The 27647-nt window shown below is 50.0% G+C and overlaps 1 protein-coding gene across 1 annotated transcript; it reads right to left on the bottom strand.

Annotated features, from left to right (window-relative positions):
- Window positions 1-21: 21 nt before the first annotated feature.
- Window positions 22-26561, bottom strand: SPINT1 (serine peptidase inhibitor, Kunitz type 1). The gene is made up of 11 exons (XM_054161496.1): window positions 26553-26561; window positions 25943-26415; window positions 13354-13505; window positions 10121-10259; window positions 8048-8218; window positions 7229-7255; window positions 6171-6296; window positions 5061-5111; window positions 3046-3216; window positions 2279-2332; window positions 22-685 (listed from the first exon to the last, which is right to left on the bottom strand). Exons 2-11 carry the CDS (start codon window positions 26370-26372, stop codon window positions 489-491), a joined length of 1518 nt encoding a protein of 505 aa, XP_054017471.1. The 5' UTR covers window positions 26373-26415; window positions 26553-26561; the 3' UTR covers window positions 22-488.
- Between the last annotated feature and the right edge of the window lie 1086 nt (window positions 26562-27647).

The following is a 27647-nucleotide window of genomic DNA, read 5'->3' as shown; positions in this document are numbered from 1 at the left end:
CCAGGAGGAGCGCTGGGAGGCAGGGTCACCCTGCAGAGGACTGGGCAAAGGGAGGAAAATACAAGGCTGGGTGGAGTAAGTGGCACTGCCAACAAAAAAACTGTTGACTCTGCTGAGCTTGCACCACTCACCAGTGTGAATGCTACCCAGATCCAGTCCCAGGGTCCATCGGTAAGTTGAGCGGAGTTGTGCTCTGGGCTTGAGCAGGAAGAAAGATGCAATTCAGAGTTTCACTGGATGGTTTGGGCTTAGGAAGGGATAGACATCAGTGAGCGTCAAAATGCTCCCAGAACCTCACTTTCCAGGGCAGCCCTTTAGCCAAGACAATCACAAACACTAGCACTGCCAAATCACGGCTAGATCTTGGCCTCTTGCTACAAATGTCTTCAAAGAGAAACAGTCCTGCAGGCACAGACCCGTGCCTAGCAACAGCACTGCAGAAGTGCTGGGGAATGCCCCAGTGCTGGGCTGCAGAGAGAGGCTGCAGGTCAGACTGGTTTGGTGGCACTGCTGTAAAAGAGATGCTCAGTGTCCTCTGTGGTGGAGAGGGTCGAGTTGGTAGCAGTGGCTGGCTGACGGCGGCGGCTGTTCTTCTTCCTGCTCTTCAGGAAGAAGTAGCCAATGATCACCAGCACCACCATGATGCAGACCCCCAGGAGCACAGCAATCACGACCTCAAAGGCACCTGTGGGGGATACATGAACACATCAGAAGGGCTGCTCCCCAAGCCCTAGTGCAGCAGGAGCGCTCAGGAAGAAGCAGGCACAAAAGCTGCTGCAGAAGCTGCGCTGGCAAAGAGAAGAGGTGGGCAACAGCTGGCCTGACAGCAGGATGGGCAAAGAAGGGAACTGCTTGGCATAACGGCATGGGCAGGGCTTAGCCAGCCTGCCTCTCCCAGTCGATGGTTCTCATCCTTTCCCAGATGCACCACGCCCTCTAAAGGCTGTGTGGTGACTTCGGCAGGCTTGGCCATTTGACACCCCTAGGAATAAGAAGCCCTTCTGCAATGCTGGCCTTGCTTTCTTATGCCAACAGGCAAGCCACCAAGGGGTGGTCTCAGAAAGGACCTCTTGTTTGGGATGTCAGAGTGAGCTGCGCTGGACAGGCTGCAGGGAAAGGAGAAGAGGAGGCTCAGGGGGGACCTTATTGCTCTCTACAACTACCTGAAGGGAGGTTGTAGCCAGGAGGGGCTTGGTCTCTTCTCCCAGGCAACCAGCACCAGAACAAGAGGACACAGTCTCAAGCTGCACCAGGGGAGGTTTAGGCTGGAGGTGAGGAGGAAGTTCTTCCCAGAGAGAGCTGTTAGCCATTGGAATGGGCTGCCCAGGGAGGTGGTGGAGTCACCATCCCTGGAGGTGTTCAAGAGGGGATTGGACATGGCACTTGGTGCCATGGTCTAGTAGTCATGAGGCGTTGGGTGACAGGTTGGACTTGATGATCTCTGAGGTCTTTTCCAACCTTGGTGATTGTATGAGTCTATGAAAGAGCTTGTAGCAGTGCTGTGAGCACTTGTTCTTCCACAGCTATCAAACTCCTGCATCATCAGTGGAGACAGTCACACAGGCTGCACTTGAGAGCTCATGTGAATCTCAGGCTTCAATCAGTCTCTGGGGTTGAAGAATGGAGGTGGATAATTTCAGGAGGTCTCTACTGAAGAAAGAGGCCTTACAGCCCTGTGGTAAAAGGCAGCAACCTCGATGTGACATTGTTTTAAGAACTTTTAATTTAATAGCTTTGGTGTTTGTTACAGTTGTAGAGAGGATGTTTAGGGTCATCAGATTTCCCCATAGCCTAGCACCCAATGTTACTCCCATACCAATCTGAGCCTCCTTTCTTGCAGCAGGGAGTGGTCCTTATGTGACCTTGGCACTTAGCAAGAATTTTACATGCCTTTTTCTGAGCTTGAACATGCAAGTTGATGGAAGGAAAATCAGGAGCTTCTTAATCAGAGAATCATTAAGGTTGGAAAAGACCTCTAAGAACTTCAAATCCAACCTTCTACCCAACACCTCCATGACCAGTGAGTCACAGACAAAGGAGAAACTGGACCACAGAAGCACCTCAGGTTGGACTTGATGATCTTTGAGGCCTCTTCCAACCTTGGTGATACTGTGATACCCCTTGCCACTGCTGGCATCCCACAAAGCCCACGCTGCTCCCTCAGAATGAAAAGCAGGGAGAGAGATAAGACTACTATTTGCAAGGAAAGACCAAATGTTTCCCAGGACAGGGTAAAAGCAACAAGTAAGATCTGTAGGGAAAACCAATTGTCACTTACTTAAGGTATCATTCTGGGATTCAAATTCCCACCGCCGGCCAATGACATCCGCTTCTGAATTGGGAGCACAGAGGGAGAAAAAACTGTTACAAAGAAGGCTGGGAACAAGGCATATGACAGGCTTCTGGGGAGCATCCTTGTGGTGCTCTGAAGTAAGTGAATAGATAAAAGCATCCCTCTTGACAGCCATGGCACAGAGCTCTCGGGGCAGGCTGTGAGGCAGAGTGGAGCTGAGGGCGACACTTCAAAGCAAGCAACAGTTTGCCTCTTTAGAGACACAGTTTGGCAGAATTCCTCCTGTTTCAGCTGCTGGACTCCACAGCAAGACACACAACACTCTACAGTGTAGGCCTTTCCCTCTTGTTTCTGCAAAACTTCTGCCCAGTATGTGCTGTTGAGGATTTTCTTACTCGATCCACTCCCGCTCGGGGAGAGCTGGAGCCAAGCGGGAAAGCTCAGATTCTTTCCAGAGAGGCCACACAGTGTGCCCGGTGGTTTTGTCACCATCCTCTCTCCCTTTTGCCACACCAGCACCCAAAATGTTTTCCAGCTCTGAGAAATGACAGGCTGCACTGCAGGAAGAGGCTGTAGGTACACACTGCTTCCTGTAAGCCCTCGGTCATGCTGAAGAACGCTGTGATGCATGGCCAGGGACTGAGAGCAGAGCTGTTCTGACTGAAAGCCACTGTGCCTCTTTGGGACCACAGAATTTCACCTGGAGTGATGAAAACTCCCATAAAATCCCAGCTTGCACTATGTCTGCTTACTTGTGATGCCTGAACATGACTTCATACACTCTTCCTCCTCTAGAAAGTTGTTGTTGTTGCCACCACAGCCCCCATAGGTGAAGGGGTCACACTTCTCAGAGAACGGGTTATAGTACCAGCGGGGGATGCTCTCGGTGCACTGTCCGGTATCAGGCAAGTCCACACAGTGACCTGGTAAGGGAAAGGAGAGGTGTTCTAATGCAAGCAACATCTTCTGCTCACAAGAGAAGAGCACAGGCACTATTGGCAAAGGGAATCCGTGGCCAGAGCAGTGGCTCTCAGGTCCCCTCTGCCCAGCTGCCCGCTGCTCAAACCTTGCCAAGGTGAGCTGCCACCTGCCCAGAAACCCAACTTACAAGGAGGAGAAAGAATCATCAGACTGTGTGGTGATGCTAAGCCTTGGATTCAATGCCCTGCAGAAATGACCTGTCCTTATGGGCAGGCAAAAGTGCAAATGGAAGAGCCTGGACTCACAGGCTCAGGTGTCCTCTAGAAGAAAGCTTCATTTAAGCTGACTGGGGTGTTATGGGTTTAAGAGCCCTAGAGAAGAAAAGTTCTCCAGGGACTAGATAGCCCAGGAAGTGGACACTGGGGAAAATACAACCTTTTGTTATTTCATCCCATAATTCCTGCATCTGCCCTTTATAAACAGACAGCACAGCAAGAAAGCCAAAGGCAGCCTGGCTTGTATCAGAAATGCTATCCAGCAGGAGGAGGGAGGTGACTGACCATGGGACTCAGCTCTGGAGAGGCCACACCTTGAGTATTGTGTCCAGGTTTGGGCACCTCAATGCAGAAGAGATATGGAGGTGCTGGAGCCAGTGCAGAGGAGGGCAATGAAGCTGGAGAAGGGCCTGGGGAATAAATCTGATGAAGAGCAACTGAGGGAGCTGGGGATGGTTAGTTTGAAAAAGAGGAGGCTGAGGAGAGACCTCATTGCTGTCTACAACTACCTGAAAGGATGTGGTGGAGAGGCTGGTGCTGGTCTCTTCTCACAGGTAGTTAGTGACAGAACAAGAGGGAATGGCCTCAGGCTGTGGCTGGGTAGGTTTAGACTGGACATGAGGAAAAAATCTTTTCACAGCAGGAGTGGTCAGGGATTGGAGTGAGCTGCCCAGGGAGGTGGTTGAGTCACCAAGCCTGGATGTGTTTAAAGGTGGTTTGGATGTGGTGCCTGGGGATATGGTTTAGGGGTGACCCTTGTAGAGTAGGGTTCTGGGTTGGACTTGGTGATCCTGAGGCTCTTTTCCAACTTGAATGTTTCTGTGATTCTTCTCCTTTTCTCCCTCTTTCTGCTCCCAGCTGGACCTTACCTCTTTTGGGGGAGGTTTGCAGCCTTGGCGGAGCTAATTTTTACTCTGTCATTCAGGCCTTGGAAGGGAGGGGTGGGGGTGGGCAGTGTTGAGGCCTGGGATTGAGGAGTGGTTGCAGGGGGAAGGTTTTGGGAAGGTTCTGGCCTAGTTAGATCTTGGTAAAGCCAGGATGGGATAGAACTGGGATGAGGCTAATGATGGATTTGTGTATTTTGTATGTTTTTGTGGTGGTGTATATAGTTGTGAATAGTACTTCCATTTAAACTTCCAAACCTGTGTGGAGAGTTTTCTTTTACTCCTTTGGGGAGGGGTAAAAGAGCTTCTGTCCACTCCCTAAGCCCACGGCACTGGGGATATGCTCTCTCAGCCTGGTGACAGTGTCATTGTCTACACCAGCACAAACCAGACAAAGGTATGGGATCAAGCACAGGAGCACAATAACTCATGTGATGCTACTGTTGGAGACCTGCTGGGGTGGAAATGGTTTGGGCAGGGGAGTGTAAACCTGCTCTAAACAGCTGTCCTCAAGGTCACAGAATGGGCCTTGCTCATTTTCAGTACAGGGACTATCCAGATGCTACCCAGATCTCAAACCACCTGGTTTTGGAATTACAGAGGGAAGCAGTTTTACCATAAAAGAACAGACAAGGAAAAACCCCAAAGCTGGTAGATGTCAGCCCAGGCTCTCTGAGCACTCCATACCTTGCTTGTGTGTGACATTGAGTTTCTGCAGTCTGTTGAACTCCCGAGCATCTGCAAGAGAAACATTTCATGTTAAAACTTCTCTCACCAGCTGAAGACAGAAGCAATGTCTCCATCCATGGGCAGGCAGGGCTCTCCTGCTCATTGCTTTGCTATCAGATGCTAGGGAAAAGTGAGGTACATTTTGAGGTTCTGAAATATCTCAAAGCTATCAGAGGAACCTGGGAGAAATAAAATGTACTTACAAGGAACCACTCCAAATTTCCAGCCCACAATTACAGAGACTAAAATAAGGAAAACAAAGGATGCTTCCTTGGTTGTTTTTTTTTTTCCATCAGGAAGTATGGGGAAACTGCTCTCACTCCAGGTTTTAAGAGGTGTGACAGAGCACTAGTGTAAGAGAGGGCAAGAGAGACTTAAATTGTGTGCTTGCAACATGAAAAGGCAACAAAACACCCACATATAGGAAAAAGGTGATGAGGTGGGAAGAGAGGTGGGAAGAGAGGTGGGAAGAGAGGTGGGAAGAGAGGTGGGAAGAGAGGTGGGAAGAGAGGTGGGAAGAGAGGTGGGAAGAGAGGTGGGAAGAGAGGTGGGAAGAGAGGTGGGAAGAGAGGTGGAGGAAGGGGTGATCGAGGACTTGGACAGCTTGCCACTGTGCATTTACAGTAGCATAGTGTGAGGATGGTAAGGGGACTGTGGCACTGGATAGACTGAGAGAGATCATGGTTTCATTTCCTGTCTCCCAACTCTAGGGGAAAAAGAATATTGGAAGAGGAGGGGAGGACAGGCTCTGAATTCTTACTGACAGGTGCAGAGAAGGGAGTTGAAGGTATTTAAAAAGCAGGAAACATCCCAGAGGGAAGATCAGCTGTGGCAGTCAGCAACATCCCAGAGGGAAGATCAGCTGTGGCAGTCAGCAACATCCCAGAAGGAAGATCAGCTGTGGCAGTCAGCAGGGATATGGGAGATGGCAGAACCAGCAAATATAATGCTGCTGAAAGAGGTAAGAACAGAAGGCACCAGGAAGCATTGGGACAACACCTGTAACTGACACTGTACCCAGCCCTGGGCAGACACTATGTTGTCTAAGCCAGAATGTGAAGCACTTACATCGTTCACAGTACATCTCGTCCGACCCATCAGCGCAGTCAAGAGTTTCATCACACTCCAGATAGGCATCAATGCAGCAGCCATCCTTGCATCTGAAGTAGGGGGACTGGCAGTTCCCATTGCACACTGCATCAGAAACAGTTCAGATAGCTCATTAAAATTCATTACTTCTGCTTGCCACACAGATGCTTTATGAAGGACTTAAAAGCTTCTGACGGGGCTGGCAAACAAGAAAGGTTACAGCATCTCTTCAGTGCCACCCTAGACTCAAAAAACCCATAATATTCTTGTTTATAAAGGAAGCATTGCTCTAGGAACAGCCATGCTTCCTCTCACAAAAGTACAGAAGAAAGAATGAGCTACTCAGGAAGAATATGGAGATGTTGCCCAAGCAAGCATGAGGGATTACATTAGGAAAGCCAAACTGAAACCTGCAGACTGGGCTGAGAGAGCCAATGGAGAAGAGCAGTTATCCCCCTCTGCTCCAGAGGTGGTCCCAAGTGCTGAGTACTGTGCCCAGTTCTCAGCCCCACAGTACACAAAAGACTTTGGTATACTGGAGTGGATCCAGCAGAGACTCTGCAAGGGGCTGGAGCACAAGTCTGATCATGAAGTTATGGAAAAGACAGAGGTAGACTCATTTTGGAGGTGGACAGAAATAGAATGAGAGACATGAGTTGTGACAAGGGAAAGTGATTCAATAATAAGGGGGGGGAAATGTTAACAAGGGTCATCAAACACTGACACAGTATGAGCAGAGAAAGCATCAAATCTCCTTTGTCAGAGATCCCCAAAAATGGACTGAATGCAGTCCTGAGCAATCCAATATGACTCAAAGCTGGTCCTGCTTTGAGTAGAGGGCTGGAGCAGCTGACCTCCAGAGGTAAGCCCTGACCTGAATTACCCTATGGCATGGAAGTGAAAGGTTCAGTAAAGGAATTAGACTCCAGTGCTTCACTTTCCACTCTGACTGAGTGCTAATCAAAAGCCACAGGAATGGATGTGAGACAGTGAGCCTGAGCTCACAGCAGGATTACACAGGGGTACAGGAGGCTCACCTGGCTCTTGTCGCCCACCAACAGAACCTGAAGAGACAAGGGGGAAAATAAAACAAAATGATCACCACAGCCCTTTGTCATCTGAAAAGCAGTTTTATTTTACCTGCCCATCTCACCTAAGAAGTGCATATTTTCTGGAAGCAAGACCTCTAAGAGCTAGGGTGGGGAAACAGAGATTCCCACCACCCACAGACCCCAGATGAGTACTACCCATGTGAGGCAGGCCTGGAGGAAAACAGGGGAACTTCCCACCACCAGAAAGACCATTCCCAAGAGGTCTTTCTCTTCCAAAGCTTTTGCCTCCTCCTCCTTAAGCTGTTTATCACAAAGGGGTTGGCAGAGCCCATTGATTTCAGGCAGCACTAACTCACTGTGAAGACTTGGCTAAGAGGGTGCTAAGGATGAACATTGTTTTCATTTTGAGAGTGAAGCACTTCTAGCACACACACACCACCACACAACACACCACCACACAACACCACACCACACAACACCACACCACACAACACCACACCACACAACACACCACCACACAACACACCACACCACACAACACACCACACTCTCTTTAAGTTTAGGTTTCAGATGTGACACAAAGATTTGGTGAGGGTTTTTGCAGCCAGGGACACTGTCCAGGAGAGCAGTGTTCCAGGAGCTGGGTCAGATGTGTTGGCAGTGTAAGACTAGGACTCCCCATCCCTAATTAGCCCGGCCTCCTGAGTTCTCTGAGCTCTAACTAGCCAAGAAGCTGCCTGACCTGCCCACACAATCACCCCAATGCTATGAGAAAGAGTGGGCTGATTTTCGAGGAAGACTCACCTCTGACATTCCTGCAGGCAAGCTGACACTCCTCCTCTCGTAAGTAGTTATTCTTGTTGGGCTTGCAGCCACCAAAAATGAACTCCTCACACTGCTGAAGGCTGGGGTTGTAAAACCAGCGTGGAAAAGACCCTCGGCACCAACCCACCTTCTTAGGAGTCAAGCAGTGCTCTGTAAGGAGGTCAACATAAAAGGCTCTGCTTAGCTTCCTTTGCCTTCACTACACAAAGGAGAAAACCTTCCAAATGGCAGTTTGTGAAGAGTGTGGACACTTGTCTGAAGGGATTTATAACAGCTTAAGTGGCATGGGGAAGGTGAGTAGGGGATCAGCGTGTGCATTTTCTTATATGAAAGGCAGGGTCATAAAATCAAATTAGAAGGTGCCACATCCCTAAAGCAAAAGGAGCTGCTGCTTCACACAGCAGGCAGTTAAACTGTGGAACTCTTTTGCTTCAGGATGCTGCTGCTGTGCAAAGATTGTATGAGGTCAAAAAGGGATTAATCCATGGCTATTAAACACAAAGACACTGGCTTCTGCTTAAAAAACATCTCCCAGCTGCATATTGCCTGGGGACTAGCCAAGTATAGTAGAGGTTTACTGATAGCTTGTCATGCTCTTGTACTCTTTCCAAAGTGTCAGCCTCTGGACACTGTTGGACACTGTGTTAGAATAGAATAGAATAAACCAGGTTGGAAGAGACTCCACCACCTCCCTGGGCAGCACATTCCAATGGCTAACAACTCTCTCTGGGGAGAACTTCCTCCTCACCTCCAGCCTAAACTTCCCCTGGCACAGCTTGAGACTGTGTCCTCTTGTTCTGGTGCTGCTTGCCTGGGAGAAGAGACCAACCCCCTCCTGGCTGCAACCTCCCTTCAGGTAGTTGTAGAGAGCAGTAAGGTCTCCCCTGAGCCTTCTCTTCTCCAGGCTAAACAACCCCAGCTCCCTCAGCCTCTCCTCACAGGGCTGTGCTCAAGGCCTCTCCCCAGCCTTGTTGCCCTTCTCTGGACACGTTCAAGAGTCTCAATGTCCTTCTTAAACTGAGGGGCCCAGAACTGGACACAGGAGTGGCCTAACCAGTGCTGAGTACAGGGGCACAATGACTTCCCTGCTCCTGCTGGCCACACTGTTTCTGATGCAGGCCAGGATGCCATCTTGGCCACCTGGGCACACTGCTGGCTCATGTTCAGCCAGCTGTCAATCAGTACCCCCCAGGTCCCTTTCTGTCTGGCCACTCTCCAGCCACTCTGTCCCCAGCCTGTAGCATTGCATTTTCCACAGATCTCGAGTAGAGAAGTGGTAGAATGTAAATAAATTACCACTGGATGCAAAAGGGGAAATAATGATAAGGTCCAAATAACCCCATTGGTCTGATTGCTAACAGAAGGTTAGCTGTGTAAAGTAATTCTTTCTCTTTTCAGTTTCCTCACTCTAGCAGACACCAGCTGTTGCTTCTGCTGGCTTTGCTGGCCTTGGCTGCATCTCTTTGTTGTGGCTAAGTACTAACAGCTACTCTTTGCTCTTCTTTCTCTTGTCCCATGTACAGGGGAAAGGCAGTGGGGAGAGGAGGAAGCTGTTGGTAAGCCCCTGGTCTTCTAAATAAATATTTGTACATATTCATTGCATTCCATATTCCTAGGTTGCAGTGTGCTTGTAAATACAGCTTCATTTGCTTTCAGCTGAGCTGGTCTGGCAGTTTTGTGTTGGGGGGGATTTCAACCCACCACAAGCCTTCAGGCTCTTCTGTGCCCTACACCCCCAGCTGCACCCCCAGGCTTCAGCCGCTCTGGCGTCACCCAGCAGAGGGCACTGACATGCAGAAAGGAAGGAGTTACTGCAAGACATTTCTTCTGCAGAAAGGCACAAAAAAGTCTAAAATAGACCCCCATGGATGAGGAAACCTCCCACCACTGGTCAGGGGCAGGCTTTCACTAGGAAAAGTTGACATGCAGCTCCAGTCTCTTGGTTGAGCTCACTTCTCATCTACCCCATCAAGAAGGCCACTGGTAACACAAGAGCAGAGCAGCACCTAGGCTATGGGGACTCCAGCTAGACATCCATGGGCTGAGGCTCACCTTCAGTCTGCTCAGAATTCAGCACCATGATGGTGATGTTGGTAAAGTCTTGCTGTTGTGCAGTGTCCGTGACGGTAAGCTGGAAGACGTAAGTCCCCGCCTGCAGGTTGGAGATTTCTACCTGATCCTCTTGGTGATTCTGAGAACACAAAAGAGAGGTTTATGCAGAAGAAGGCACCTCCAAAGAGTCAGTGAGTGAAGCCATGCAAGGCCTATGATGTGATAGAATAGAATAGCATAGCATAGCATAGGAATAGGAATAGGAATAGGAATAGGATAGGATAGGATAGGATAGGATAGGATAGGATAGGATAGGATAGGATAGGATAGACCAGGTTGGAAAAGACCTTCAAGATCATCACATCCAACCTATCACCCAACATTATCTAATCAACTAAACCATGGCACTAAGTGCCCCATCCAGTCTCTTCCTAAACACCTCCAGTGATGGTGACTCTACCACCTCCCTGGGCAGCCCATTCCAATGGCCAATCACTCTTTCTGGGAAGAATTTCTTCCTAACATCCAGCCTAAACCTCCCCTGGCACAGCTTGAGACTGTGTCCTCTTGTTGTAGTGCTGGCTGCCCGGAAGAAGAGACCAACCCCCACCTGGCTACAACCTCCCTTCAGGTAGTTGTAGACAGCAATAAGGTCTCCTCTGAACCTGCATTTGGAGGAAAGGAGCTTGGCTGGAAACCCCCAAGCAGATGTCAGGCATGAAAAATGTCTCAGTGCTATACATTCCTCCCAAATCCATGGGCTGATTCCAAGCTGGAACAGCAGAGTGGAAGAGTACCTCAAGCATCATCAGGTAGTTCATATTTTGGGGCACTGTGAAGGCATGAGTGGAAACAAAACTCATAGGAGAGGACTGAAATACCTGCAGCTTTTATTTTAATTTGTAAAGAATGAAATCTATTGTGAATCATTTGCTTAGTGCCTGTGAGCTGGGTGTATACAAGAAACACAAACCCTTTCATTTTTGACTAGGACAAGTGTATTTCACTGCCAAGATGGAAATGAGTGCCTATTTCTTTGCCTGCAGAGAGGTTTCAGGAAGACTGAATTGCTGAACTCCTGGCCAAGCTGTCAGCCCATGGCTTAGACAGCAGCACTCTGAGCTGGGTTAGGAACTGGCTGGAGGGCCGAGCCCAGAGAGTGGTGGTGAATGGTGCCACATCCAGCTGGCAGCCAGGCACTAGTGGTGTGCCCCAGGGACCAGTACTGGGCCCCATCCTGTTCAATATCTTCATTGATGATCTGGATGAGGGGATTGAGTCAGTCATCAGCAAATCTGCAGATGACACCAGGTTGGGAGCAGGAGTTGATCTGCTGGAGGGTAGAAGGGCTCTGCAGATGGGCAGAGTCCAACATGATGGCATTCAACAAGTCCAAGTGCCAGGTGCTGCACTTTGGCCACAACAGCCCCATGCAGAGCTACAGGCTGGGGTCAAAGTGGCTGGAGAGCAGCCAGACAGAAAGGGACCTGGGGGTACTGGTTGACAGCTGCCTAAACATGAGCCAGCAGTGTGCCCAGGTGGCCAAGAAGGCAAATGGCATCCTGGCCTGCGTCAAGAATAGTGTGGCCAGCAGGAGCAGGGAAGTCATTGTGCCCCTGGACTCAGCACTGGTTAGGCCACACTTTGAGTCCTGCGTCCAGTTCTGGGACCCTCAGTTTAAGAAGGACATTGAGACTCTTGAACATGTCCAGAGAAAGGCAACGAGGCTGGGGAGAGGCCTTGAGCACAGCCCTATGAGGAGAGGCTGAGGGAGCTGGAGTTGCTTAGCCTGGGGAAGAGGAGGCTCAGGGGAGGGAGCTGGAGTTGCTTAGCCTGGGGAAGAGGAGGCTCAGGGGAGACCTCATTTCTGTCTACAACTACCTGAAGGGAGGTTGTAGCCAGGAAGGGGTTGGTCTCTTCTCCCAGGTAATCAGCACCAGAACAAGAGGACACAGTCTCAAGCTGCACCAGGGGAGGTTTAGGCTGGAGGTGAGGAGAAAGTTCTTCACAGAGAGAGTTGTTCGTCATTGGAATGTGCTGCCCAGGGAGGTGGTGGAGTCACCATCCCTGGAGGTGTTCAAGAGGGGACTGGACGTGGCACTCGGTGCCATGATTTAGTAGTCATGAGGCGTTGGATGACAGGTTGAACTTGATGATCTTTGTGGTCTCTTCCAACCTTATTGAGTCTATGATGATTCTATGACTTTGTCAGAACAGAAAGCTGTGATATTATTGACAAAACCCTTTTTTCCCCTTGTCTTTCCTAAAATTATTTGGTCACCATTTCCACGCTGTCTGCCTTTTTGGTTAGGTTTCAAGAGAATAGAGTGTTGCCACATCTCATCTTACTGTAGTTAACATAATACTAGAGGATTCTTTCCTTCCCCTGCCTGCTCCCCCCCCCAACCAAATAAAACATCCTTTGGTTGGGCTGGGGGGGAAGGGAAAAGCAAAAGAGCACTGCCAGATTTCTACAGGCCCCTTAGCACCCAGTCATTGGTGGTATTCAAATCAGCTGTGGGACTGATGCAACCATTTGCTAATTCTTCCACAAAGGTGTCACAAAAGCTGAGTATGACCCCCCCCAAGGCTTTCCAGAGCATTTTGCAGAAGCTTAACAGCGATCACTTGCCCTTTTAAAGCCACAATTCACATTCAGCATCTATCAGATAGGCAAGGGTCACACCTCACGGATCTTGGAGGTGTCAGGAGACCGTGACTCCTGCTCAGAGTAAATAGGAGGAGCCACCTATCCTCTGAACGGAGATAAAAGTCCAGAAAAAGCCCCATGAGATCAGAAGCAGAGCCCGACTGCATTGCTCAGAGTCAGAGGGGATGAAGCACCAGAATGGAGCAGAGCAAAGCCAAGGGCAAGCCCTGCAGTGAACTGCAGGAGCTTGGAAGCAGAGGCAACCCTCTCACTGAAGCTGCTGCCCTCTCAGGTGCTCCCACCCAGGCAGACAAGATGTTGTTCAGGAAAGTTTGAGATGGAACCATGGTGCAGGGAGCCTGAGTCCCGATGAGGCCAAACCCCAGCACCTCCTAGCAGTGCAGGAGAGGCTGGCATCCAACAGGAGGAGCGCTCCCCAGCTCCTGGGATCAGGCTGGTGGGAGGGCTGGCTCCAGGAAGGAAGGAGAAGGTGACCTGTGAGTCAGTGGCTGTGACAGCAGAGCAGTGCAGATCAGAAGTGATGCTGAGCAGTGCAAGCTGCTTCCTCCCTGCAGCTCCCTACCTTCATCTCCACAGAGGTGTCACCAAGGATCTGCTTCCATTCGTATCTGACTATCCCTCGGTCGTCCGTGCTCTCTGTGCCCCTCAGCATCACCGGCTCCCCGGGCTGCACCCTCATGTCCTTGGCAGTGCGGGCGATGGGAGGATGGTCGTCTGCAGAGCAAGTATAGAACAAGGCTTGGGTAAGCGGCCGAAGGCTCCAGTCCTTATCTCCGTGGCAGCAAGACAAGGATTCTTCAAGGCTAAAGCAGACCTGAGCCACTGAAAGGAAAACACTTTTACAGGGCTGAGCTTCTGGCAGCTGTTACAGAACACAGAATTAACCAGGTCGGAAAAGACCTCAGAGATCATCAAGTTCCACCTATCACCCAACACCATCTAATCAACTAAACCATGGCACCAAGTGCCTCATCCAGTCCCCTCTTAAACACCTCCAGTGATGGTGACTCCACCACCTCCCTGGGCAGCATATTCCAATGTCTCTTTTTAAACACTTCCAGTGATGGTTACTCCACCACAGTATCACTAAGGTTGGAAGAGACCTCAAAGATCATCAAGTCCAACCTGTCACCACAGACCTCATGACTAGACCATGGCACCAAGTGCCACGTCCAATCCCCTCTTGACCACCTTCAGGGACAGTGACTCCACCACCTCCCTGGGCAGCACATTCCAATGGCCAATCTCTCTTTCTGTGAAGAATTTCTTCCTAATATCCAACCTGAACCTCCCCTGGTGCAGCTTGAGACTGTGTCCTCTTGTTCTGGTGTTGGTTGCCTGGGAAAAGAGAGCAACCCCCACCTGGCTACAACTACCGTTCAGTTAGTTGTAGATGGCAATAAGGACTCCCCTGAGCCTCTTCTCCAGGCTAAGCAACCCCAGCTCCCTCAGCCTCTCCTCACAGGGCTGTGCTCCAGACCCCTCCCCAGCTTTGTTGCCCTTCTCTGGACACATTCCAGCAACTCAATATCTTTCTTAAACTGAGGGGCCCAGAACTGGACACAGCACTGCCCTCACTAATCTAGCAGCTCTAGCTCTTACTGCCCTCTCTAATCTAGCAGCTCTAGCTCCTACTGCCCTCTCTAATCTAGCAACTCCACTGCCCAACACAGCAGTGCCACTGGGCCAGTTGGCTCCCTGCCCACAGGAACAACTCTAAGTGGGTGTCCCTGTGGCTATACTGCCATTGTGCTTCCAGCTATTGGACCACATCCTCACAAAACAGCACAGAGCAATTTCCACCCTTCACTTAGGGAGATGACCCAGTGTGGGTGTTGGAAGAATGTGGGACTGACTCTCATCACTCCTCCCACCACCCCTAAGCAGTGTGTTGGCCTGCTTAACCAGAGCTGTGCAATGCAGGAATTGGATGGGAAATACCTCTCCTCCACCTTAACTTCCACCCCAGTCTCTGACATGCATGTCTTACAAAAAGAGCACCCAAATGCCATCCATGAGATCACTGTTTCTGCGCCATTCCATGCATCCTCTGCAATCCCTAACACCCTTTTCCAGGCTGCGAGTGCTTGCACATCAAATGAAAACCAATCCCTGCCCACGCCAGCAAGAGCAGCCTGTACAATGACACCATTGAGCCTGACTCAGACCTCCTTTTGGTCTGAACATCTCTGATCACAGGCTTCCTGCATAACTCAGCCCATAAAACTCCACCTGGCAGCACCTGTTCCAAGTCCAAGACTCAGTGTTCAAGTTCACCCTCAGCCTTTTGGGAAGGCATCGATCGTCATTTACAACCTAGATAAAAATCACTCAGCCACATCAACTGTGACTGGAGAAGAGGGTAAGTGCCCAACCCCCTGAGAAAACTACTCCATCAGCTAATTATTTTCACTGTTGTAGACTCACTCCTAATTTCCTGTGTGAGTGTTTCTGGATTCTAGCTGACTCTTGCTAGAGCTTAGCAAAGGGACCTTTAATACAAGGCATATAAACAAACCAACCAACCTGACATTCCAAACAAGCTGCTTTTCAGTTCTTTCACCCCTAAATTCAGTGGGGTAGAGGGCTTTGCAACACATATTCCAGATCAGTTACCACAACTCAGCCCAGAATCCTCCTGTTTTCTAGTGTCTCATACCACCAACTTGGGGGTACTGGTGGATGAAAAGCTGGACATGAGCCAGCAATGTCACACTCTCAGCACCTGGGGTGCATCAAAAGTATGGCCAGCAGGTCAAGGGAGGGGATTCTTCCCTTCTACCCTGCTTTGGTTAAGACTCCACCTGGAGTGATGTGTCCATCTCTGGAGCCCTCAGCACTTTAAAGACATAAACCTGTTGGAGAGGATCCAGAGGAGGCTACACAAAGGATTGAAGGGCTGGAACACCTCTGCTACAAAGAAAGCCTGAGAGAGTTGTAGTTGTTGAATCTGTAGAAGAGAAGGCTCCCTGGAGATCCTATTGCAGCCTTCCAGTACTTCAAGAGGCCTATGGAAAAAAGATGGGGACAGTCTTTTTAGCAGGGTGTCTTGTGACTGAACAAGGGGTGATGGTTGTAAACTAAAGGGAGGACATTTAGACTGGATGTAAGGAATAAATATTTACCTTGAGGGTGGTGAAACACTGGCACAGGCTGTCCAGAGAGGTGGTAGAAGCACCATCCCTGGAAATCTTCAAGGTCAGGTTGGATGGGGCTATAAGCAGCCTGATCCAGGTGAATACATCCCTGCTTACTGCAGAGGTTTGGACTGGGTGACTTCTATATGTTCCTTCCAACCCCAATCATTCTATGATTCTATGATAGTCATTTTATCACGGTTTTATCATGCTGCTGCCACCAGGAAGTCACAGAGGGAACAAACCTTCCCTTGTTTACACATTCAAGTGCTGTGCTCAGCCTGTTTGGCTGCAGAATCAGGGAGGGTACATGTGTGCCAGCCCTCTGAGGCTGCCCCTGCAGCTTACCACCCTCATCACCAGGCTGATGGGGCTGCAGTTTTGCAGTATGAGAAGAGGTCAGCCACTCCTAGCTTTGCACAGCTGCAGGGCTTCTAGTTGTATTTATCACTCCAGCCTGTGTGCTCTCTAAGCTGGTTGTGTCTTTGATTCCATCCTTTTGTGTAAGCCTTGGGTGGGAACAAAATGGCATCAAGCTGATATTGTTGAGCTTGATCCAGTTACCTATAGGCAGAGGAGACTCAGACAGACTGAAAGAGGCCAGGAAGACAAGCAGAGATGCCCACCCTGGTGTCCTCTCACCTTTGGGTGAGACACCCCCCTGCCTCAGGGCTGCATGCCAGAGTGATGAGTCCTATCACAAAGGCTTCTTCACAAAGACTTCTGAAGACACTAAGCAGGGCCTTGAGAGACTGGCACTTCTTGGGTTTGAGCTGATCCAGCAGAACAAATTTTGCTTTATTTTCAAGTGGTCTTGCCATTGTTCCTTGTCTTACTACTGTGCACCACCAAAAAGAGATTGGCCCCATCCACTTGACACTCATCCCTCAGATGTTTATAGACATTGATCAGAACTTCTCTCAGTCTTCTCAAGACTAAACAGCCCCAGGGCTCTCAGTTGCTCTTCATGGGGGAGATGCTCAAGTCCCTCAGTCATCCCCGTGGCTCTCTGTTGGACTTTCTCCAGCAGGTCTCTGTCTCTCTTGAACTGGGGAGCCCAAAACTGGACACAATACTCCAGGTGTGGTCCCACCAGGGCAGAGTAGGAAGGGAGAAGAACCTCTCTACACCTGCTGCACACATTTTTCTTCATGCACCCCAGGATACCATTGGCTGTCTTGGCCACAAGGGCACATTGCTGTCCCATGGAGAATTTGCTGTCCACTAGGACTCCAAGGTCTTTCTCCATAGAGCTGCTCTCCAGCAGGGCAACCCCTAACCTGTACTGGTGCCTGCTGTTATTCCTCCACACATGGAGGACCCCTGTCATGAGAACATTCATGAATAAAAGCCATGACTGGACCTGGCAAAACCTTCCAAACTGGACAGGGAAAAGGAGCTCCATGAGCACCTTGTACGCAGCACCACATTCTCTGGAAAGGGAACACGATCCTGTCATTCCTGCCAGGCAAATGCCATGGGCCTGCCAGGGAGAAATACAGCCTGCTCCCTGGCACCTTCCTGCCAGGGTGAGCCAAGGAGGTGGGTGCAATTGCACAAGGGAAGGACCAGTTCTTCAGCAACACAGAGACTGATCATTACCTGGCAGCTCCAAAGCATATTTTTCCTTGACAGTTGGAAGGAGAAGAAAAGGGAAGGAGAAGAAAAGGGAAGGAGAAGAAAAGGGAAGGAGAAGAAAAGGGAAGGAGAAGAAAAGGGAAGGAGAAGAAAAGGGAAGGAGAAGAAAAGGGAAGGAGAAGAAAAGGGAAGGAGAAGAAAAGGGAAGGAGAAGAAAAGGGAAGGAGAAGAAAAGGGAAGGAGAAGAAAAGGGAAGGAGAAGAAAAGGGAAGGAGAAGAAAAGGGAAGGAGAAGAAAAGGGAAGGAGAAGAAAAGGGAAGGAGAAGAAAAGGGAAGGAGAAGAAAAGGGAAGGAGAAGAAAAGGGAAGGAGAAGAAAAGGGAAGGAGAAGAAAAGGGAAGGAGAAGAAAAGGGAAGGAGAAGAAAAGGGAAGGAGAAGAAAAGGGAAGGAGAAGAAAAGGGAAGGAGAAGAAAAGGGAAGGAGAAGAAAAGGGAAGGAGAAGAAAAGGGAAGGAGAAGAAAAGGGAAGGAGAAGAAAAGGGAAGGAGAAGAAAAGGGAAGGAGAAGAAAAGGGAAGGAGAAGAAAAGGGAAGGAGAAGAAAAGGGAAGGAGAAGAAAAGGGAAGGAGAAAAAAAAAGGGAAGAAAAAAAAAGGAAGAAAAAAAAAGGAAGAAAAAAAAAGGAAGAAAAAAAAAGGAAGAAAAAAAAAGGAAGAAAAAAAAGGAAGAAAAAAAGAAGGAAAAAAAAGGAAGAAAAAAAGGAAGAAAAAAAAGGAAGAAAAAAAAAAGGGAAGAAAAAAAAAGGGAAGAAAAAAAAAGGGAAGAAAAAAAAAGGGAAGAAAAAAAAAGGGAAGAAAAAAAAAGGGAAGAAAAAAAAAGGGAAGAAAAAAAAAAGGGAAGAAAAAAAAAAGGAAAAAAAAAAAAAGAAAAAAAAAAAAAGGGAAAAAAAAAAAAAAGGAAGGAAAAAAAAAGGGAAGGAAAAAAAAAGGGAAGGAAAAAAAAAGGGAAGGAAAAAAAAAGGGAAGGAAAAAAAAAGGGAAGGAAAAAAAAAGGGAAGGAAAAAAAAAGGGAAGGAAAAAAAAAGGGAAGGAAAAAAAAAGGGAAGGAAAAAAAGGGGATCCAAATACTTCTCCACAGGTCCTGTTAGTTACTTTGGGTTGTGGACTGCATAGTGAAGTAAAATCTTGGTTCTGATCACCAGAACCTGGGTCAACAACTTTTCTGGATCCCATCTCTGATTAGCCAAATACCCTGACCCTCCTCACCTCCAGGAAAATAGTCAGAGAATTTGCTTGTCTGTGTTGGCTGCTAAGGAAGAACTCTCACTAGAAACTAAGGACTCCATTTTCCAGTCTTTCCCTTTCCTCCTTAGGACATCTGAAAAAGTCAGTGTCTTTGGGGTATTTCTGCTGCATTGACTACATGAAGCTTTCAGTGGCAATGTGGCTGATCCCCACCTGAGCTTCACAAACAAATGCTGCCTGAGCCAGAGGGAATATTGGCCAAGAGGGCCAATGGCATCCTGGCCTGTATTAGGAAAAGAGTGGCCAGTAGGAGCAGGGAGGTCATTCTGCCCTGTGCTCAGCACTGGTTAGGCCACACCTTGAATATTGTGTCCAGTTCTGGGCCCCTCAGTTTAGGAAGGAGGTTGAGTTGCTGGAACGAGTCCAGAGAAGGGCAACAAAGTTGGTGAGGGGTTTGGAATACAGCCCTGTGAGGAGAGGCTGAGGGAGCTGGGGTTGCTTAGCCTGGAGAAGAGAAGGCTCAGGGGAGACCTTCTGGCTCTCTACAACTGCTTGAAGGGAGGTTGTAGCCAGAAGGGGGTTGGTCTCTTTTCCCAGGCAACCAGCACCAGAACAAGGGGACACAGTCTCAAGCTGCACCAGGGGAGGTTCAGACTGGATGTTAGGAAGAAGTTCTACAGAGAGAGAGTGATTGCCCATTGGAATGGGCTGCCCAGGGAGGTGGTGGAGTCACCATCATTGGAGGTGTTTAGGAGGAGACTGGATGGGGTGCTTGGTGCCATGGTTTAGTTGATTAGATGGTGTTGGATGATAGGCTGGACTTGATGATCTTGAAGGTCTCTTCCAACCTGGTTTATTCTATTCTATCCTAATATCATGGAGCAGCTGGCAGGAGGGCAAATCTGCACTCCATTTGGGTTTGCTCTGAAAATCTGTTTGAAAAATGAAAGTGGCTTCTGGTGTGATGCTCTTCTGACTGTGGAAAGTTTCTGCTGTAAAACTCTGTAATTAACTGGGAGATTAAAGCTTTATGATGCTGCTCTGTGCTGTGCTCTTCACTGTGGAACACCTGCTCCTGGAATCATGTCATTAAGTGACAGCTTCCATGTATAAAACTCATCAGAAGGTGAAATACCTTTCCTTCATGATCCCAGAGAAAAGCTTGAGAGAGTAAACCAGAAAAAGCCAACTTTGTGTTTATGACTCAGTCCCTGCTTCTGGCTTTTTCACAGATTTAATTTTGTTTGAAGGTTTATGGAATCAGTGGTTTGTCCTTGCTTCATCTGTAACAATGAGCAAACCTGAACCAAAGCTGATGGGGAACAGCAATCTAAAAGACGCTCCCACAAGGGCTGCAAAAGTAAGCAGCTAGGTGGGAGGAGAGACCCCACTAGGGACCTGGCTACCTGAACATGCAGGCACTACTGAAATTCCACAGCAGAAGGCACTTGCAAAGCTCCCAGTTTGTGCTCTGTTGGAGCTATCAGGATTTGCCCTCCAGACACAAATTCACAGAAAACCTGATTTCCTCCATTCCAGTGCTCGTGCAGATACACCCTGAGTGCATGAGCCCTGAAAGCAAGGCTTGAAAATACCCCAGAATGATTTGAGGTCGTAACCTGAAAGAGCTGGAAAGCTTTGTCACAGTCACCACTTGTTTGTAAGGAGCACTTTACAAACAAGATGAGTGTGGCTTGTGCTGGGGACACTGAGGCATTGCAAAGGGAAGGACCCCACAGAGGACAAAAGCCACTGCTCAAAGCCACTGGGCAGGCCAGTAGCAGAGACAGGAGCAGAAGCGAGGCCAAGCAAATTCCAGCATCCATAAGACACAGAACCATGGCGATTTCAAGTGTCAGAAGACAGTCTGCCTGCTGCAAAAAACACCTGGGCAGGGGTGGACAGCATTCTGGCTCTCCCAGAAAAGGCTGAAGCTCTGCTCTGACCTTGCTTCCAGGGAAGCCACTCAAAAGCAAACAGCCTTCAAGGAGGCTTCATGCAAGTCTTGCCAACCGACACTAGAAAGCTCTCCATAGTCACAGACAAAGGTAAGGAAGGATGCTGCTGCTCCCACCAGTGTTAACTTGGCTGAGGAGGAGGAGGAGGAGGAGAGGGAGAAAGTGGCAATGAGGCACAGTGCCTGGAAAAAGAGAAGCACAGGCTCCTTCTGCAGGGATTCACCCCGGCAAAATGCAATCACAGTAAAGCCTTATAGGCTTTGCACAACTCCTGCTGACATAAGCAGCTCTCCACATTCAGTTCTAGAGGTTTCTATAGTGGTTTGTAAGAGGTGCAGAGAGCAGGTCAGTTTAACCTCTCTAGAGCAACAGAGCACAATGAAGGGATTGCAATTCCAGATCGATGCAATCTGCTGCCGCCGCAGGCCCCTTCCATCCTTCCTTATGGTGTGGGAAACCAGTCCGAGTCACTTTAGTGGGAAACAGCCTCCTGCAGGTCTTTGTGCCATGTTAACAAAGATTGGTCTGTTATGCCTTAGACAGCTCCAGAGCCATGCTGTGAGGTAGCCACAACGTCAGTAAATCCATGACAAACAGTAGTTTCAGAGGGAGTGGAAGCTGCTCAGAGCAGGGAGCTGGACCAGATGGTCCTTAGCCTCTCAATCTGTGATGTAGGTACAGAACGTGCAGTTTCCCCAGTCCTAGACAGAGATGGGTGCTGGAGGGTGAGCAGCATCAGCCATGAGGAGATCAGTGACCAGAACTGAATAGAATAGAATAGAATAGAATAGAATAGACCAAACCAGGTTGGAAGAGACCTTTGAGATTGAATCTACCCTATCACCCAACACCATCTAATCAACTAAACCATGGCACCAAGCACCCCATCAAGTCTCTTCTTAAACACCTCCAGTGATGGTGACGCCACCTGGGCAGCACATTCCAATGGCCAGTCTCTCTTTCTGTGAAGAACTTCTTCCTAGCACCCAGCCTTAAAACTGCCTCAGCCCCAGCTAGGATCCCAGCACCACTCATTTCAGTTGAGCTGTGCCCACAGAGCAGGAACCAATGCAGGACCAGAGACCTGCAGAGAAAGGAGTTCCAAACTTGGAGAGCTCTCCTCTTTGAATGCATTGCTGAAGTTGTTACTTGCAAATATCTCTCCATGGTAGAGACACATCCTGACACCTGAGGTTCCCCAAAGCTTCCCATCTCCCACTCACAAACCCTGAACTGGTCAGGAGGAGGACAGTGTCACTGGGCATTTCCCAGCCACCACAGGAGGTTCAGTTCAAGGAACGGACAAAGGTTCAGAGAGGTTATTTGCCAGTTTCACACCCAGAACTGGTTTGCCTAGACCAGAGTGAGCCCGACAGTGGTTACTTAAACACTGGGCTCCATTATTACCAATGAAGTGCACGGTGAGCCTGCCCCTCCCACATGAGCCAGGCAGAAAACTCGCACCAAAGTTCAGGCTGGAGAGCCATTTAAGAGGACAGTGCCTTTTAACAACAGCGGCAGAGACTCTGGGCTGTACGTTAGCTGGGACAAGCAAGAGACTGCTGCCCCCCAGCTTACCAAGGACTCAGAAGCTCTTGGTTTCCAAACACTGGAAATACTCTCAGATGATAAGCAGAAGCCACATTTCATCTGTATTCATTGCTGCCTGTACCCATAGGCTCCTGTGAAGTCCTGACACCGTAAGAGTGGCCACAGTGGGTTATGGCAAGGGTACCTCTGTCCCTGTGCTCAGCTGCCAGCAGTCTCACTGCTCATGCTCAAGCAAGCGCAAGAGCAGGGCCAGCATACACAGGACATCCCCTCTGATGCTCTCCCAGCTTTCAGCCACTTCCAACAGGCTCTGGAAACACTCCAAGGTTAAAGTTGCCCACATTCTGCGGCCCCCAGCTGTGCTCTCTCTCAAGTGTTACCTAGTCTTCTCCTGTACATGCATAAGCCTCTTAATTCAACAGATCTGCTCCCTGTAGTAGCAATGTGGGTCTTGCAATGTGTGGCTTTTTTTGTTCTATGTCACCCACTGGAATCACTAAGTATCTATGTCACTATTCACTAAAAAAAACCCACCCATGCTTTTAATCCTCATTACTGCAGAGGATGTCTGAAGATTGCCACTTGGGCAATACCCTAAAGGCTCCTAGGACACCTGACAGCAGCACATAAAGGAAAGGGATGGGTGATAAAGCAGCATATAAGCTTCCTGCAGACCTTTAGAGTCCAGCTCAGCAGGCTGACAATAACCTGGGCTCCAGAGCAGCCACAGAGCTTCACATTTTAACAGTGATACAGCACAACAGCAGGAGGATGATAGTTCTGTCTTCAGCCCAAAACCTGGGCCAAGATTTTTTTTTGCCTATAAACATTTGGGAGGAAAGCCTGACATGCTGAAAACAGCTCCCTCAGCACTTGCTTCACTTGGTCTCTTCAGGTAGCCTCAAAAGGGCTGGAAGCAAACAAGCTTTAGAGCTTCCTTCTGCTGCCAGGTGGACAGGCTCAGCGCCCAGGGGCTCCTTCATTTGGCCTGCTGCACCTCTGCAGCTCGGCTCAGGCCCATTGCTCCTGCATGGACCCAGTTCCAGCAGCGTGGCTGGAGGGGCCTGGGGTTTGGATTTTTTTGTTTGGATCTGAACCAAAATTGAGACCTGCATTTTTGAGTGCCAGCAACTGTGGGGAGGAAGGCCCAGCTCGCGTGGTCTGACTTAGCCCCTGCTGTTATTTGCTGTTTCTCCTGTAAAACACATCTTGATTTGCACAAGATTAGATTAAAATGCGAGGCACTCTTCAGCTCTGGGTTCATAAACAGTGATAATCCTTCATCTCTTCCTGCCAGGTCTCCTGTGTCATTCAAGGTGATTCAGGGATCACAGAATCACCAAGGTTGGAAGAGACCTCAAAGATCATCAAGTCCAACCTGTCACCACAGACCTCATGACTAAACCATGGCACCAAGTGCCACATCCAATCCCCTCTTGAACACCTCCAGGGATGGTGACTCCACCACCTCCCTGGGCAGCCCATTACAATGGCTAACAACTCTCTCAGTGAAGAACTTTCTCCTCACCTCCAGCCTAAACTTCCCCTGGCGCAGCTTGAGACTGTGTCCTCTTGTTCGGGTGCTGGTTGCTTGAGAGAAGCTTTTGGTCTCACTCAAAGACAATGCCTAAAAACGTCAGGGTAGGAGGGGCACACGTTTCCCATGGAAGCACAGCATGAATGTTGCAGCCTGATTCCCTCATGAAGCAGAAAGCATCCCAGCGTCCGTCGCTATACCTGGGGCCCTGCCTGGCACCCTGCACCCTCCAGCAGTGCAAACAGAGGGCGCAGAAGGGGCTGAGCCCTTCCTCCACCCGCAGCAGTACGGTGGCGCAAGCCCCACGTGAGCGAGGAGGGGCAGGCCAGCCTCGGCAGGCAGCGTCCCCAGCTGCATGTCTGGCATGTTTTGCACTTCTCACTGATAAACCCTCCTGGGTCTTCCTGCTCCACCACGGCCAGTCCACCCCAGCGCTTGTGAGAGCCGCGATAGGGATGGTTTGCAAGGCAGCACCTGCCTACCGGCGGCTGAGATGCCCCAGCTAGGTGCCACGGAGCGGCAGACTGGTGGCACAGGCTGCTCTGTGATCCAGGGACACTTTCCAGAGAGAGACTCACACACATGTGACGCCGCGTCCTGAGACCAGCCCTGGGAGGAGGGGGGGTTGCAGTCTGGGTCCACAGAGGTGAAGAGACTGAATTGCTCAACAGTTACGCTGTATTTTAATCTAATCTTGGGAAATCAGGATGTACTGCAGATGATGCATTCCCCTTTCCTCCTACAACAAAGCATGCAGGAGTTCAGAGAGCTGCCAGCATGCCACCTCCAGTCCTGGAAATGTGGGCATCAGTTCCTTGCTAAGTGAAGCTCCTGCGGAAAGGATGTGGACCCTGGCATGGAGAGGCTGGACAAGTACTACAACAGTGAGATAGAGATTTACCAGAAGGCCCTAAAATGGGGTGGGAAGCAACTAGCAGGGACAGAGGACATAAGAAACACTCCAGCCACATCATTGCTCAAACCATTGACACCCAAGGGCTGCTGCAGAAGAGCTGTGCCCTCCTCTTACTGTTACTTCAGACGAACAAAAGTGGCTAGTATGAGTTTTGGTGCCATTTCACACCTCTGTCGCCAACAAGCCTCACAGACTGGCACATCCCAGCAGGAGATCAAAGACCCGTTCAGCTCACACCAGCCCAGCCTAAGCCCATGCACCCCACCCCACCTGGCTGCCCCTTTTGCCACCTTCACAAATCCTCTCCATCCCCACACAGGTGGGCTGGGAGCACACTCGATTAGCCACTGGGCATCCCCTCAGGGCCCCGCCAATGCATAAACACAGAACACTGCTCATGGTTGCCAAAGACCCAGGCAAGCCAGAAACATCCCAGCCCTTTGAAGCTTCCTCAAAAACACGGGAGAGGGAGGCAGAAGGAGGGATCCCCAGGTTTGCAGGGTTTCTGAACACTGCATTTCCTTGGAGATGGCAAGCAGCCAGCTCCACAGTAGTTTGTTTCCTATCCAGGTGCGATCTTTCAGAGCGGGGAACCACGCAGTGGGGAAGAAAAACCCACCCCCAAAGAGGGGGTTTTCTAATCAGCCTCACTCAGCTGCTCCCCATCCCTCCCCCAGCAGCAGGGACGAGTCCCAACAGGCACAGCGATCCTGAGACAGCTCATCCTGTCCAGGCTGCTGCTCGGGAGACTCAGGCGGTGGCAAAATGAAAGGTGAGTGAATTGCGTCCTGCCTCCAGTCCCTTAACAATTAAGAGATTAATGCAGCCCTTTAAAACGCAGTGATGTGCGGATTTTCGGAGGGTTTCACTTTCCAACCTCAAAGGCCTGGGGGGGAGGGAGAAGAAAAACAATCCCTTTTCCCCTCCACATTGTCAGGTATCAACACACAGCCTGCATTTCGTAAACACTCGCTCCACCCGCTTCCAGCAGGGGAAAGAATTATTCCCTCTCTGTTTACTAGTAGGTAAACTGAGGCACAGATCTTAGGTGAGCTCATCAAAGTTAGGGAGAGCTTTTGCAGCAGAGGGACGCGCAGAAACCTTCTCCTTACCACCACTCTACCCCAACTGCTGGCAGCACAGCTGCGCAAACGATGGCTGGAGGAGCCTGGCACCCGTGGCCATTAGTGCTCCTCCACCCCGGTTTGTACAGATCCATTGCTGGCTCCTTACCAGCAGATCCGTGATTCTGCATCGTCTGGTAGGAATCGTACACGTCCTTCCTCAAGAAGTTCACAAAGCCGATCTTCCTGGCAAACCTGCAGACGAAAGCTTGCTCGTAGAGGCAGTTGAGGAGGAAACAGCCCTGGATGTGGTCGTCCTCTGTGCCCGGGACCTGCTCCACAAGAGCTAGGTTACAAGCGGGGTCCTTACAGCAGGCTCTCATGCAGTCCCTGCTCCGATGGACCATGGGGGATGATAAGAAAGTGGCTCCATTCTGGACAGAGGCGTCCGTATCCAGCACGAAATCCGGCATCCCTGCTGTAAAGTCCTCCAGGCACATTTCACCAAAGGGTTTTTCCTCCTGCCCTTTGCTTAAGTCCACCGCCAGCACCAAGCAGACCCAGAGCACAAACCACGGACCGGGACTCCCTCTAGCCATCTTGGCGCCCAGATCCGCCTCACCTGGAGACCTTGATCCTTTCCTAAAGGAAAAGAGAAGATAGGTGAAGCTATGAGGAACGGTGTCCGGGTGCCTGCCACCCCCCACTCACCCTGAGGTGGTCAGTGTGTGTGTCCCCAGCTTCAACTCATGCCCTGGCATGCCCTCTCAGTCCCCGACCTGGGAGGTCTCCGGCGCTGGGAGCGGGGTGTCCCGCTGGTCCCCCTGCACATTCAGCCTCAGGTGTGCTTTCAGCTGCGTCCAGCGGAGACAAAGGCTCGGAGTGTGCAGGAAGTGAAAACCAACTACCTGGGGGCGGGGGGGGGACCTCAGTCACTCCCCTGCATGCTGAGTTGCGTAAGAGGAAGGGGAGGAGAGCAGGGCTGATACCATCTTCTACTCTCCTGGTGAGAGAGAGAGAGCTCAGTCCCAGTGGGAGCCCAGAACGGTGCTCTTGCTCACGCAGGTGCAAGGGCATCCACTCCAGGTAAGCGTCCCACCATCCCTGTGCTTAGAATGCTTCAGAGGAACCACAAGCTGGGAAGCACGCAGTCGGAGTCCTCTGGTGGCAGCCCTTGTGTCCCAGTGTGGCCAGCTGCATGGCATGAAGCACCATTAGCTCAGGTCTCGCTAACCCACATGAGTCACCCTTGCAACTACATCGACAGTGTCCGCTGCAAGAGGTGTTGTGCTCTAGTGCAGGCATCTTGAAATCATGGATTCTCTGCTCTTGGGATGCAGTGCTCCTTTTGGCTGAAAGCACTTGGTAGCATGCATGGAGGCTTGACTGCATGGTAGGTGCTCTGCCACCACAGAAGTGACAATTGTTAGGAATCCTAGAATGGTTTGGGTTGGAAGGGATCATCCTAAAGATCATCTAGTTCCAGCCCTCCACTGATGATCAGTATTTCACTCATCTCCTCAATCTCCTATAGATCAGCTGTGGTCCACTTATCATGCCCTTGCCTGGCAGGATGGTGCTGTTATGGTTGCCAGCCATAGCTTCCATGTATTTTCTCCCTTCCTGCCTCTACTTGCAGGTCTGTGGTCAAATTCCTCTGTTCAATAGCTACACCAGTGTCATCCACCCCCTCTGTAAACAGTCCTAAAGCCCCTGGGTAAGCTGTTCTCATCCTTCTGTCACAGTCCTTAGGAAAGCAGGGAGTGCTTGCAATTTGCTTGGGCATTATTTGTAATGGAATGTTGCATCACTTAAAGCAACAGCAGCAAATGGGAGATGGTGCTGAGTGGGGTGTCTTTGAAAAGAGATGGTGA

The sequence above is a fragment of the Dryobates pubescens genome, chromosome 5, assembly GCF_014839835.1.
Source record: "Dryobates pubescens isolate bDryPub1 chromosome 5, bDryPub1.pri, whole genome shotgun sequence".
NCBI classification, from domain to species: domain Eukaryota; kingdom Metazoa; phylum Chordata; class Aves; order Piciformes; family Picidae; genus Dryobates; species Dryobates pubescens.
This window is presented reverse-complemented; position numbering and strand designations above follow the sequence as displayed.

What these genes read in the sequence shown, in the direction of transcription:
- SPINT1 (XM_054161496.1), bottom strand. Translation starts at nt 26,372, where the DNA reads ATGGCTAGAGGGAGTCCCGGTCCGTGGTTTGTGCTCTGGGTCTGCTTG. An exon ending in CGAGATGTACTGTGAACGAT is followed by an intron (nt 5,112 to 6,170) that starts GTAAGTGCTTCA and finishes TTTCTCTTGCAG; the next exon opens with ATGCTCGGGAGTTCAACAGA. An exon ending in CAATGTCACACACAAGCAAG is followed by an intron (nt 3,217 to 5,060) that starts GTATGGAGTGCT and finishes TTCCCTTACCAG; the next exon opens with GTCACTGTGTGGACTTGCCT.